The sequence below is a fragment of the Echinops telfairi genome, unplaced genomic scaffold (genome assembly GCF_000313985.2).
Source record: "Echinops telfairi isolate 266 unplaced genomic scaffold, ASM31398v2 ScPeMD7_1;HRSCAF=3_0, whole genome shotgun sequence".
NCBI lineage: Eukaryota > Metazoa > Chordata > Mammalia > Afrosoricida > Tenrecidae > Echinops > Echinops telfairi.
The window spans coordinates 2,995,358-3,008,846 of NW_022103896.1; the positions used below are offsets into that span (position 1 = coordinate 2,995,358).

The 13,489-nt window shown below is 55.1% G+C and overlaps 1 protein-coding gene across 1 annotated transcript in view; it reads left to right on the top strand.

Annotated features, from left to right (window-relative positions):
• TRAPPC9 (trafficking protein particle complex subunit 9) overlaps positions 1–13,489 on the top strand; it is a 313,018-nt gene that overhangs the window by 199,379 nt on the left and 100,150 nt on the right. The window contains exon 16 of the mRNA XM_045286911.1: positions 4,158–4,300. Within this exon, the coding sequence (XP_045142846.1) occupies positions 4,158–4,300 (143 nt within the window). The remainder of the gene's footprint in view (positions 1–4,157; positions 4,301–13,489) is intronic.

Here is a 13,489-nt window from a genome sequence, read left to right on the forward strand (position 1 = left end):
CCCGTATTCTCCCATCTTTTTATGGGTCAGCTTTCCCAGCTGTTTACATCTGGTGAGTTTTTGTTTGCTGACGGACAGCACAGAAGTTATATTTGAGAGTCTGAATTCTGTTTTGTTCCCTGAAAGAGGTCTGACATGGTTCTGGCAACCATCACCTTGATCTTTACAAGGCTGGTTTTCAAACATGTTTGATGATGAGCCCCGAGCAGCATTTACACTTGAATTCTCCCCGCTTGGCACACGGATGGAGACCTGAGTGGTTCTCAGCCCAGGACGAGCTCTGGGGATCGTCCGGCTTCAGACCCCTGGCCAGTTTGAGACCACCAGCTCCTCTTCGGGAGAAAGCTGACGCTCTCTATTCCCACAAAGAGGCGCAGCCTTGGAGACGCCCGGGGAGATTCTCTTCTGTCCCAACGGGGCGCCGTGAGTCAGGAGCCACTCGGAGGCAGGGAGCGAGGCAGGCTCTTGCTGAAGTACTTGCTCCCTGGGTCTGCGCTGCCTTGTCCAGCCTCCTTGGTGCGCTGGTCTGCCTCCTCCAGACAAGGCCGCCGAGCCGGCCCTGGGGTCCCCTCCCGTATGCACCATGGTCTAGTATCGCACCGGCTGAAAGCGCGGCTCGTGGTTCGTTTGCCCTCTCGCATGTTTCGCACTCTGTTGCCTTTGCCATCTGTTGTCCAATCCCCTCTGCTCTTTTCTTTGGATGAAAGCCAATCATTTTAGCTTTCATAAGAAGGTATATGCCTGGAAATGAAAAATCCCCCCAATTTTTTCTTTAGCTACTTCCCCATTGCTTTTTGTTTTGATCAGAACCGTCTCTCAAAGCAAGGGCTAGAAAATGCTTTCAGAAGAAAAACACCTTGTGGAGGATGTTGGAAGATGGGTGCTTTGCTCCCCATGATGCACCGGTCGAAAGAGAGCTTGCTCACCCTTGCGCTTTGGTTTTTATTTCTGCCGTACCCGCCCTCTTGGGTGATTTTATTAAAATATTCTCATTTTACTGGGAGCGGAAGCTTTTCATTTCCTTTTTTTAATCGAGGAGGAACCGGCAGTAATAGGGTCCCATAACTCCACCGAGCCCTTCCTGTGCTTGGTTTTCACAAACGAGACAGCTTCGCTTCTCCCTCGGGTGTCTTGCCCTGGTCCTCCATGGAGCCCCGCAGCCGCCGCCGCCGGCGCAGAGAGCAGCGCGTGACTCCGCTCGGCTGCTCTGGTCTCTGTGCCGGCCTCCACAGCCATCTCTCTCTCTGTCGGAGTTTCCTTCCCTCTTTCTGCTTGTTTCCCGAGTGGTGTCCATCACATCCCTCCCTGGAGGGGCTTGTGAAGTCTTGCCTTAGAGAAAAGAAACAGCAAACAGTGTGACGTTGATCATTCGCTTCACAGGTTTGGGCTTTTTGAGGCCACGGCAGGAAGGTCTGTTCATGGTCTTGACCGTTCTGCTCGCAGTGGAAGCGGTTGCCCACATGTGGGGTGGAGAGTGGGCTTCGTGTGCTTATTGGTTAGTTCACTTGGTCATACGTCCAACATGTCCTAAGCTCTCGGAGACCAGGGACCACGTGGACGTTGTCTTGTCCCGAGCCCTCATCTCCAGAAGATGCCCAGGAAGTGTTTGAAAGGAAGAGTGAGGGAAGGCACCCGTTGCAGGAAGCCTGAACCCGGGCGGTACATCTGCAAGAATTGGATTTGGAAGGTCTTTCCAGAAAGGCTTATGTGGGCGTGCGTCTGGTGGGGTGGGGTGGGGGGTCTCACCTGCTGCTGCTAACGAGGCTGGGGCTTCACGAGTCATAAGACGCGCTCACGAGGGAGGAGCAGAGCTCGCGTATTTTTGAGACGGTGGGAATAGCTTTGGGCTAGATGAATGGGAGAGGGATCCGGGTTTTAGCAAAGCCCAAATGTGATCCTTGAGGCTTTACCTCATGGGACGCATTGCGAGTGGGGGGCACAGAGGTCTTCTTAGAGGGGAGCTTTCTCTGAGTCACGGAGGAGAGGTAGGATTTATACGGGAGGAGAACGTGCGGGAAGGTGTTGGTGGTTGTACAGATGTTGAAGGGAGCTGGTAAGCATGTAGAGTGGAGGCCGTGTGGTGGGGGAGGGGGAAGGCTGCAGGGGAAGGTGGAACAGTGGTCTTGGAAATTGGGGCTTCACCTCATTTCTTCCCCCTTTAAACCACCTCGCCCAGGGTGTCAGAAGGGTGTGAGGTTGCAGAGGGAGGAAAGCGTGTGCAGAAACTGTGCCTACTGGTTCCCCGGCCACATTTTCTCCCTTAATCCTTACCGAAGTCTGGTGACAAGGAGCTTTGGTGGCGTACTGGGTTTTACACTGAATTGCGGACCACAAGGCTGGTGGTTCAAACCGACCAGTCGCTCCAGGGGGCGAAGATGATGCATTCTGCTCCAGTGACCATGAGAAGCCTCAGAACCCCCAGGGCCACTGTACTGTGCCCTGGGTGGTGGCTGTCGGGTCCCCGTGAGTCAGAACAGACACAGAGGCAATGCTTCGTTGGCAGTCTGGGGGCTCAGAGGTTGGCAGAATTCTTGCCTTCCACAGGGGACACCTGGCCGGGACACGTGAGGCATAGCCACTGGCCCCCTGTCACCGAAGCCGTGCATGTGGCTGCGACAGCCAGCAGGTTTCCGTGGGGCCCCCAGAGCAAGCTGGACTGGAAGCAAGGCCCTGGTCCCTGTCCAAGATCACAGTCAGGGAGAAGCCCGGTCTGCAGATCACCTCGGGGGGCACAGGACCACCACCTGTATCGAGCTCCCCTGAGTGCGAGGTCAGCTTGCTGCTTCAGCGTGAGTGGTGGAGCCTTCTTCCAGGACCTCGTCTCTCCTTGAGTTTCCACAGCATTCTTTTAAAAATGTGTAGTTTCCCCCCCAGCATCCCATCCTGGAACCTCTGTCGCCTGCTCCTCCTGCGTGTGGTGCCGCAGCCACGGAGCCGTTGCTTCTTCATCTGAGGTCTGGTCCTCGGTTTGCCTCCAAGGACTTGCCTGGCAAGCAGGGGTTTTTAGTTGTGGTTTTGCTTTTTAAATTTTCACCGTCAACCAGGTGACGGTTCCGAGGGCAGATCAGTGTGCGCTGGCCATGTCGCACCCACTTTATTTATTTTCATTTCGCGAGCGTTGTTTTGAGGCCCTTAAGCTCTCGTAACAACCCCGACAGCAGTGGCGTCAAGCACATCGGTGCATGTGGGGCCATCACCGTTTTTGACTCGTTTTCTCTCCGTCCTTGGCATCTTACGCCCTAGATCATAGTCCTCCCACGTCACTTCACTGCCCAACTCACTCTCCCTGCCTCCTGCATCCATGCCTCCGCCTTTCTGTCCCCTCCTGCCTGCTGAACTCTGACCTTGGGCAAATGCCCCGTGGCCTCCTGTGGGTGCTGGCTTCTAAGGAGTTTTTACGTCCCTGTGCTATGGTTTGCCCTTCAGACCTGTCTCCCGTTTGGCTGAAGACCGGACAGCAAACTTTCCATGTAAGGACCTTCTAGGACGTGTTTCTGGGAGCCGGAGTCCCGGGACTTCTTTGCGTTTCTGTTTCTGTTTGACAAGCTCCTAACTGTAAAAGCCCTTCTGGGCTCCCAGGCTCCACAGAGGCGTAGGCAGGCTGTGGTCGGGATTTGGTCCCTGGGCCACTGTTGGCCGACACTGGTCTTCAGGCCTGTGGTGGACTGTGGAGCTCAGGGCTGGAGCTGGTGTGGACTCTCTCTCGCTACGCCGCCTCCTCTCTCAGTGCTCCCCGCCCGGAGGCCGCCACCTTTGCAGGGTCCAACTTTCCTGGGAGCGCTGGTTCCTAGTCCCGCCGTGGGTCCATCTCTCTGGGGGCCTACAGGGAGTGCCAGGGGGCCGTAGCTCATTGGCGTCTACTCCCTGCCAGCAGGGGGTCAGCATGCCCCCTCCTGCTTAATTTGAAGAAACACCATTGATGGAAATACACCTTTCTTTCTGCAATGCTGCACCTGACCACAGAGCCCTGTGGGTTTTTTGAATCCCCGTTTCATTTTCAGTCTGAGACATGGGGACACCTGAAGGGAGGCGGGGCCGGGGTTGGAGAGGGCTGGGTGTTAAGGTGTTTTCCCAGTGGGGAGCCTGCCTGCCCCTGTAGGGCAGCACTGACCCCTCGAGGGGGGGAAGACTGACTCGCCACTGCTTTGTCTCTGCAGACGCTGGAAGCCATCCTGAATTTCAAGTACTCCGGCGGCCCGGGCCACGTGGAGGGCTACTACCGGAGCATCTCTCTGGGCCTGCATGTGGAGGTCGAGCCGTCCGTGTTCCTCACCCGCGTCAGCACTCTTCCTGCAACCAGGTACGTGGGTGGCCTCTGTCTGCCAATAGCCTTCACCTTGGTCTCTGCGCCCCTGAGGTGATCTGGATGCATGGGGGCCCCGGGTGACCGGGCAGAGTGCCCCGTATGGGCTTCCTGGGCTGATGCTAGTCAGGAAGCTTGAGGAAGACGCGATGCCTTGGGGCGATCTTGTGGGTCAGGAGTAGCCTATGGACCCCAGACAGCCAGGAGACCGGGCCAGTCTGTCTCGGAAGAAGTCCCGCCAGAAGGCTCCCTGGAAGCCAGACTGGCAAGACTTGGTCTCCCTACTTTGGGCACGTGTCATCAGGTGACACCAGTCCCTGGAGGAGGACATCATGCTTGGTAAAGTCAAGGCCTGGCCAGAAAGAGGAACACCCTTGAGAAGACAGACTGACAGCGTGGCTGCAACAATGGGGTCAAACGTGGACATGATTGGGCGGATGGTGCAGGGCTGGGCTCATGCTTTTTCCAGGGCAGCTGGGGGTGGGAACAGGCTCACCAGTACCTATCAACGACAAGGAATCCTGACCGGAGCAGCTGGTCAGGCCTCCCCTCCCACCGAGCAGACGGTGGCGCTGAACTGCTGACCTTTCAGTTAGCAGCCGGGCACCTTGCAGTCGGGCCTCTGGGTTCCCTAGCCTCCTCCTAGAATCCTGGAGGGCTGCGTTTGGATGTGGACCTGTTTTTTTGTGCTGTGGACCAAGCCGCTTGGTGTCTCCAGGTCCCAGTCTCCTTCTCCGAAGAGAGGGTGTGCCAGAGGGTCCCGCTCCCCATGCCAGCTTTCCGTGAAGGCCGCACAGGGTGCCCCGTGATCGAGCCAGCGTGTGCACACAGCCTCCTGTTGTTTTGTGGTCATCCTCTTGGGTGACACATCCGCCCTGTGTCCTGAGCCTGGGACTGGATCTCCTGTGAGCAGGGAGTCCAACACAAACCCACAGGGTCATTCTCGGGGGCCCCTGGGAAAGCCCCTCATCTCCGTCTGTGTCTCTCTCGGCTGCCACCCCAGTGAGGTGGGAAGTTTGTGGGGGCCAGGCTGTCCAGCGTCTTGATGTCCCCTCTTCCTGCAGCCAGGATTTCCTCCCCGCCTCCTTCCTCCAGGGCGAAGGAAGTCTCATCAAATCTTTCTCTCTGAGGCTGCAGGGGGATCTTTGCCCTGTGGTGATGGGGGAGGGAGGGAGCTCTGAGTGGTGTGTGTGTGTGTGCACGCAAGCCGCAGGACACCCTCTGCCCCCCCGTTCCTGCCCTGCTCTAGAAGCTGGGGGTAGGCCTCACCTGACACAGCCGAGCCCCCTCGTGCGAGGTGCCTTGCCTGTTGGGTAAGATGGGTGGCCTTGCCCTTGTTTATTCCATTCCCAGTGCAGAGGCTGTAGAGATAGTGGCAGTGGCAACAGGCTCTTCGGCACCCAGCCTTGAGCCGGGGCAAGGTCACCACGTTGGCCCCGTTGGCCCCCTATACCACCAAGGCAAACAGGCATCGTGCTGCCCAGGTTGATGTCCAGGTACACGCCCCTTCTGAGTGCTGGAGTGCCGAGTAACAGGTGTGGCTTCCGTTTATGGGAAAGACTCTCTTGTGCCCCAGCACCTGAGGAGGATGGATGGCTGCAGCCAGAAATTCCTGGCTCTGCTCGGCATTTAGCAGCAGCACATTTCATTGTCCATCGCCTCCCCCAGCCGTGGAGCAGCACTCCCTTTGGCCAAGGCTGGCCTCTGCTTTGAGGCTGCGTGAAGCATTCACGAACTCCCCCCGGGAAAGTCTGGCCAAGGCCGCTGCCAGCTGGTATTTGAGCACGGAAGGCCTTCCTGAGCATTCATTCGGCTCCACCCCAAGCCCCCTGCCCTGGCGGGAACGATGGGCCCTGGAAGCGCACCGGTTTTCACCAGGTTCTTCTTCATCTCGTCCTTTGTCTCCCTTTCCAATTTTTTCCCCCATCGATTTCTAGCATCCAAGTTGTGCCAACTCTAAATGACAATTTAAGATGAGGAGAACACTGCCAAGTGGTGCGCTGCAAATAGGCGCTTGGGGAGTTGGTGGTGAGCTAAGTGCTGCCTGGCTTCTGAGTGCCCAGCCCAGGAGCCTCGCTCTCTCTTCTTTGGGTTGGCCTGTCGATGATTTCCCTGTTGGGGGGATGCAGATCACTGAACCACGTGGATTCAGCCTCCGACGTGTCTCAGGAACCGATCTCCACCACCTCTCCTAGGGGCCTTAGCTACCTAGACTGCTCTCCTGGCCTCCCGTCTTGGCGGCCACCCCCAATCCTTCAAATGTACTTTCTGTCCACTTCCCTCCTCTCTGTCTGGGGTTCCCATGAGTCAGATATTATATCTTGTGGTGGCTCCATCCTTCCGTCTCAGACCTCCCATTCCTGTTGCGCTGTAGTCTCTGTACTTTTGACCATCCTTAAGATGCAAGTATCCCCCAGGTCTCTCTTGGCTTAAAGACCCCTCAGAACTTACTGGAAGAGCTCACAGTCCCCACGTGAAGCATCACCCAGACATTCTCCTTCAGCTCCATGTGTGCCCTGGACCATCCCCACACTGCAGGCTACGTCTGCTTTGCTGCTTCTGTTGTTGGCCCGTGCCAAGGTGCTTCCCTTCGTTGAGTCTTTGCACACTGCTCTTCCTAAATACTCTTAAAACAAACAAATCCATGTTCTTTCACTTAGCCTCTTGGAAATGATGTCTTGGATCTTGTCCATCTCGGTTACCTTCTTCATAAGGCTTTCCTAAACGTTACTAGCAGATTTGGGGTTTCTCTTGGGGGTGTCTCCTGGACACTGCTCATACCTCTAATAAAGCCCTGACCAGACTGTCCCGTGAGCACCTTCCAAAGCAGACCCTCAAACACCTTGGATAGCCCACACCAGAGCAGGAGAGGGGCCGCACACAGTTCCGGTGTTCTGGGAGCCCAGAGCCCACTGGAGAAGGCCGGATGAGTCCATGAGAATCCCTAAGGTACTGTGTGCCACGTCCAGACGTGCTGGAAAAACCAGCACCAGCCAGCCCTCCGGCCATAAACAACCAGGAAACTAGCACTGCGCGGACCGAACCATCTCCGGAGTTGACAGGAGGGAACACAGGTCTGTGACCCCTGGAAAAAGTGGGGCAACAGCTGAGAAGAGCTCCCTGACCCCCTGACTGTCTGCTTGGGGGCCCTTTCCAGACTGCGGGGAGGGACAGAGCTCAGGGCTCCCAAGGACACTGTTGTTGTCTGAGCAGAGGTCTGGAGGCTGGGCCGGGGGCCGGGGGGCAGCAGGCAGATCAGAGAAGAAGCTAGACACCCTCAGAGGGGACTCAGCTAGTCTGCAGGTGAGTCCTAAGCCACATGCGTGGGAAGCACAGCCCTCACACAGCTAGGCCGAGGGCGGGGCGCCACTGGGGAGCCATGAGCCAAAGAACTAGGCACGAGCCTGCCTGCACACAGCTGGGGGGCCTCCGAGTGGAGAGGTGTCGGTCAGCTCCCTGGACATTCCGTGCAGACCCAGGAGTGCCGTGTCTCAGGGACATGGATCGTGCCCAGGAGAGTGTCCTTCCTAGTGCTGATAATGATGGGAAACCAGCCTTGGAGGGACCCCACTGATCTGCAAGGAAAGTTATTGTCTAATAAAAAATCAATATCTTCTTAAAGAAGGGCATTGTGATCTGGATACTCCACCTGTTAGCTCCCACGGTGTCCATCACACCACCAGAAATGAGCCACACCAGCAGGTGGGGGGCTGGGGGGGGGGCTCTCCACAGGGAGAATCAGTCTGACAACCAGGCAGAGGTGGCATTGCTCACCAGGGTGCTGGGTATGCTGGCAGGAACAGGTCAGATGGGAGGAGGGGGCTTTGTGGGCCTCAGAGGACTGCCCTGAAATGATCTGCTGTGTCTCCTCTCCCCTTTCCTTTCCTATCTGTCAACACAGCCATTTCACTTGTAAGAAGGGAGCCCTGTTCGCCCAGGGCGTTCAGCTGCTACCTGAATGGTGGGCAGTTCAAATCCACCAGCTGCACTCTGGGAGAAGGATGAGGCAGTCTGCTCCTAGAACGTTCCAGTCTTGGGAACCTCATGGGACTGCTTTGCTCTATGGGTTGGAATCAACTTGAGGACAACGCGGCCCCAGTATAGCGGCTACGCACACGGGCCACGGGCCGGGCTGGGCCTGCAGGCCGTAGCTCACTGAGCCCAGCTATAAAGGGAAGGTGGGAAACTGCCATCAAGTTGGTTCCAGCTCCTAGTGACCCTCTAGGACCTCAGGGGTCCTCAGGCCACAGGCGGCCTGCCGAGGACATTTATCCAACCTGCTGGGTGCTATTGCCCGTTTGGTTTTTAACTTCAAAATAAGATAGGTGCAGTGTGCATAGGAGTTTGTCTATAGTTCGGCCCTCCAACGGGTCTGAGGGCCAGTGAACTGGCCCCCTGTTTAAAAGGTTTGAGGACCCCGGCTCTAGGTGAAGGCGGATGTGCCCCTGTGGGTTTCTTGCAGAGTTCGAAGAGTTTTCAGGAGCCGAGAGTCTCATCTTTCCCCATCAGAGCAACTGGTGGGTTTGAACTGCTGACCTTGTAGTCAGCCGCCCAGCATTTACCCCACTGCCTCCCCAGGGCTCCTTGGCAACAATGGAAAACAAGCAAACAGACCAACAGACTCACTGTCACCAGGTCCATGCCTCCTGCTAGTGCCCCTGGAGGACGGGGTAGAGCTGCCCATGTGCTTTGCCCGGACCGCCCGTCACTCCTTATGGAAGTAGAAGGCCTGTCTTTCTCCTTCAGAGCTGCTGGTTTTTCTTTTGAACCACTGACCTTGCAGTTAGCAGCCCGATGGGCAACCAGGATGCCACCAGGGCTCCCACGTGGCCTGTTGTTGTCGTTGTTGTCAGGCACCGTTGAGTCAACTCCGACCCACAGAGACCCGTGGGCACAACAGGACGAAGCGCTGCCCGCCCTGCGCCTCCCTCAGCAGAGTCCCTGTGTCTGGGCCCCAGATGCGGCCACTGTGTCCGTCTGTCTCATGGACGGCCTTCCTCTCCTTCACCTCCCTTGCTCTTTGCCAAACACGCTGCCCTTCTCCGGGGCTGCTCTCTCCTGACAACGTGTCCAAAGTACGTGGGACGCAGTCTTGCCACCCTTGCCTCTAAGGGGTGCTCTGGCCTTACTTCTTCCCAGACGACCTCTCTGTCTTCTTAGCCGTCCATGGTGCTTTCAGTAGTCTTCACCAGCACCACAGTCCAAGCGCATCGGTGCCCCTTCGGGCTCCCTTATTCAGCGTCCAACTGCCACATGCATAGGAGGCAATAAAAACACCCTGGCTTGGGTCAGGCAGACCTTAGTCCTCCAAGTAACATCCTTGCCCTCCAGTACTCTAAGAAGATCTGATGCAGGCGATTTACCTAATGCAATAGGTCTTTTGACCTCCAGACTGCTGCTTCCTGAGCATTGATTGTGGACACAAGTAAGATAAACTCCTTGATAACTTCAACCTTTTCTCCATTTATCATGATGTTACCTATTGGTCCAGTTGTGAGGATTTCGATCTTCCTTATGTGGAGTTGTCATCCACACTGAAGGCTACAATCCTTGATCTCCATCAGCAAGGGCTTCAAGTCCTCCTCACTTTCAGCAAGCCAGGTTGTGTCATCTGCATCTTGCAGGTTATTAATAAGCCTTCCTCCAATCCTGATGCCACACTCTTCTTCATAAAATCCACCTTCTCTGATGATTTGTTCAGTATACAGATTGAACAAGTATGGTGAGAGGATACAACCCGGACGCATACCTTTCTTGATTTTAAACCATGTAGCATTCCCTTGTTCTGTTCACACAACTGCCTCTTGGTCCACGTACCAGTTCCGAATGAGCACCGTGAAGTGTTCTGGAATTCCCATTCTTCTCAAGGTGACCCACAGTTTATTGTGGCCCACACAGTTGGATGCCCCTGCAATGAGACACAAGGAAACATCTCTCTAGTATTCTCTGCTTTGAGCCAAGATCCATCTGGTACCCCCTGTTCCAAGTCCTCTTCTGAATCTCCTGAACTTGTGGCAGTTCCCTGTCAATGAACTGCTGCAACTGTTGTTGGGTGATCTGAAGCAACATTTTACTTGTGTCGTATATCCATCATCTCATTCTGTAGACTGAGCATTCTGTTGGACCTCTTTTCTTTGGAATGGGCACATATATGGATCTCTTCCAGTCAGTTGGCCAGGTAGCTGTCTTCCAAATTTCCTGGAATAGATAAGTGAGTGCTTCCAATGCTTCTTCAGCTTTCTGAAACTTTCCAATGGGTATCTGTCACTTCCTGGAGCCTTGTTTTTGGCTAATGCCTTCAGTGCAGCTTGAACGTCTTCCTTCAGCACCACTGGTTCTTGCTCACAAGCCACCTCCTGAAATGGTGGGCTGTTGACTAGTTATTTCTGGTACAGTGACTCTGTATTCTTTCCACCTTCTCCTGGTGCTTCCTGCATCATTCAATATTTTGCCATATAGGATCTTTCAAAATTGCAATTCAAGGCTTGGATGTTTTCTTGGGTTCTTTCCGTTTCAGACGTGCTGAGCGTGTTCTTCCGTCTTGGTTTTCTCCTTCTAGGTCCTTGCCCATTTTGTTGTAAGATTTGGCTTTGCCTTCTCGAGCTGCCCTTCGATAGTTTCCATCCTTGACCTCATCCTTTCTTCCATTTGCTCTAGCTGCTCTGTGAGGAAGAGCAAGTTTCAGAGTCTCTTCTGAGATTGACTTTGATCTTTTCTTTCTTTCTTGTCTTTTAAATGACCTTTGCTTTCTTAGTGAATGACGGTCTTGATGTCCTCCCACAGCTCATCTGGTCTTCCGTCATTAGTGTTCAATTGGTCAGTCTGTTCTTGAAGTTCAAGTGGGATAGACTCAAGGCTGTATTTTGGCTCCCGTTGACGTGGTTTAGTGTTCTTCAGCTTTCTCCTGAACCTACCTATGAGCAGTTGATGGTCTGTTCCACAGTTGGCCCCGGGTTTGGTTTTAGCTGCTGATATGGAACTTCCTCATCGTCTCTTCCCACAGATATTGTCAGTTTGATTTCTTTGTGTTCCATCTGGAGAAGTCCCTGTGTTGCTGAAAAAATGAGAGAAAGAAAAAGGTATTTGCTATGAATGAGGCCTTGGTTTTGAACACTCTGTCCTGCGATGTCCAGCTTCCTTTCTCGCACCAGGGCCTCATTCCCAGCGACCGCTCCTCCTCGTTGTTGCCGGCTTTTGCATGCCACTGGCCAGTGACCAGCAGTGCATCTCGACTGCATGGCTGATCCGTTTCCAGCGGAGTCGTTGGTAGAATTCTTCGTGTCTTCATCACTTGAGGGTGGGGGGGGTGTCAGTGCATACATTTGAATAGCAGGTGCACTGACTGGAGTGCCGTGAAGGTGGATAGATAGAATCCAGTCACAGACAGCATTGTGCTGCCCGACGGGTTAGCAAGACCCTTTCTGACAAGGAATACCACGCCCTGGTCTTGCTTGTGTTATTTCCGGCATGGTAAACCATCTGGTTTTCAGATTCTGAACGGCCAATACCAGTCCATTTGAGCTCACTAATGCCTAGGATATTGACATTCAAGCATTGCATTTCATTTTCGACCCATTCCAATGTCCTCAAATTCATACCTTGGTAAAGGTAATTAATATATGTTCATATCACTCACTCATTCACTGCTGTCAGTAGAGCCTGTCCAACTCATAGCGGCTCTTCGGGACCGGGTAGAACCGTCCCTGCAGGTTTCTGAGCCTGTCCCTCTCCACAGGGATAGAAAGCCTCATCGTTCTCCTGTGAGATATTTAGATTCGGGCTGTTCATACAAGCCACATTCATAGAACACGTGAAACTATAAGAAAAACCAAAGCAGAAGTTTCAGCACTAAACAAACACACTCTCTGAAAGAGGGGGAGCGAGGGGGCGACTCCCCGGGCTTAAGGGTTTAGTGGAGCTCTCCGAAGAAAGGCCGGTGGCTGAGGCTGGAGTGCGCACCATGGGCTGCAGCTCCGAGGGGCACGCTGAGAGCTGCTGAAGACCTGGAGCGCCCCGGCAGGAGAAATGCTCTCTGGAGGCAAGCAGTGGTTGGACAGTTTGTGGCTGGGTGACAAGTGCACACTCGGCTACCCCAGGAGCCCCAGGGCTGGGGTGACAAGTGTGTGCTCCGCTATCCGAGGAGCCCCAGGGCTGGGGTGACAAGTGTGTGCTCAGCTATCCGAGGAGCCCCAGGGCTGGGGTGACAAGTGTGTGCTCGGCTATCCGAGGAGCCCCAGGGCTGGGGTGAGCAGAGAGGAAACACTGCAAAGAAACATCTGCAGTGAAGCGCTGAGAGAACACACCGCTGAGCCAGCCAGCAAACCAGGGTGTCGGGAGCGGCAGCTTACAAGCCCAGAAGCCGAGGACACCTGCACACCACCCACAGCAAGTCAACCCGGAGACCCCATGGAGGGCTTTCCTCCCACCATCTGAGGTCATGGGTTGTGGGCGGGCAGACAACTGCGAGCCCCCCCCTCACCCCCACCTCAGCCTGTGACCTGAAGACCACTGTACTGCCCTGCCTATAAATTGCTCCCCCGTTTCCGAGCCTGCGTTTAGCAAGACGCCGACCTTGGAAGGGGCACCTTCTCACAGGGGAGGTGGGGGAAGCGACCTGCCATAGCCCCCTGCATCTCCTCCCCCACTAGAGTGAGCTCCTTGGGATTGGAGGCGGCTGCAGACACCCTGCATGGTGGAGTGAGGGCATGCTGGCTGACTGCTGGGGCCCCCTTTATCCAGCTGTCTGTCTAGAAAGGGACGGCTTTGCTTTATTCAGACTCCCGCAGACACCTGCTGTACCCTCTGAGACAGCTCTAGAAACTGCGCGCGCCCAGGAGTCAGCTTGCGTCTAGGGCGGGGATGTCTGGCCGTCCACTGATGCCTTGTGACTGGCGGAGCCTTTGAAATGTTTATTGCTCTTCATCTTGCTCACAGGTGGTCTTCCTCTCTGCGTCATGTCTCGGTGGTTGAGTTGCAGGCAGGGGTGGCCTGTTCCCTGGCACTTGCACGGCAAACCAGGCCCAGAGAGGCTGTGAGGTTGGCCCAGGGTCACACAGCTGTTTGGTGTCTTGATACCCTGGCTTCAAGACCACTGTGTTGTAGACAGTTAGAGGACCCCGTACGAGCCAGCTGGGCCTGTGTGAAGATGCAGGTGGACTTCAATGCAAATAGAAGCCAAATTGCCCG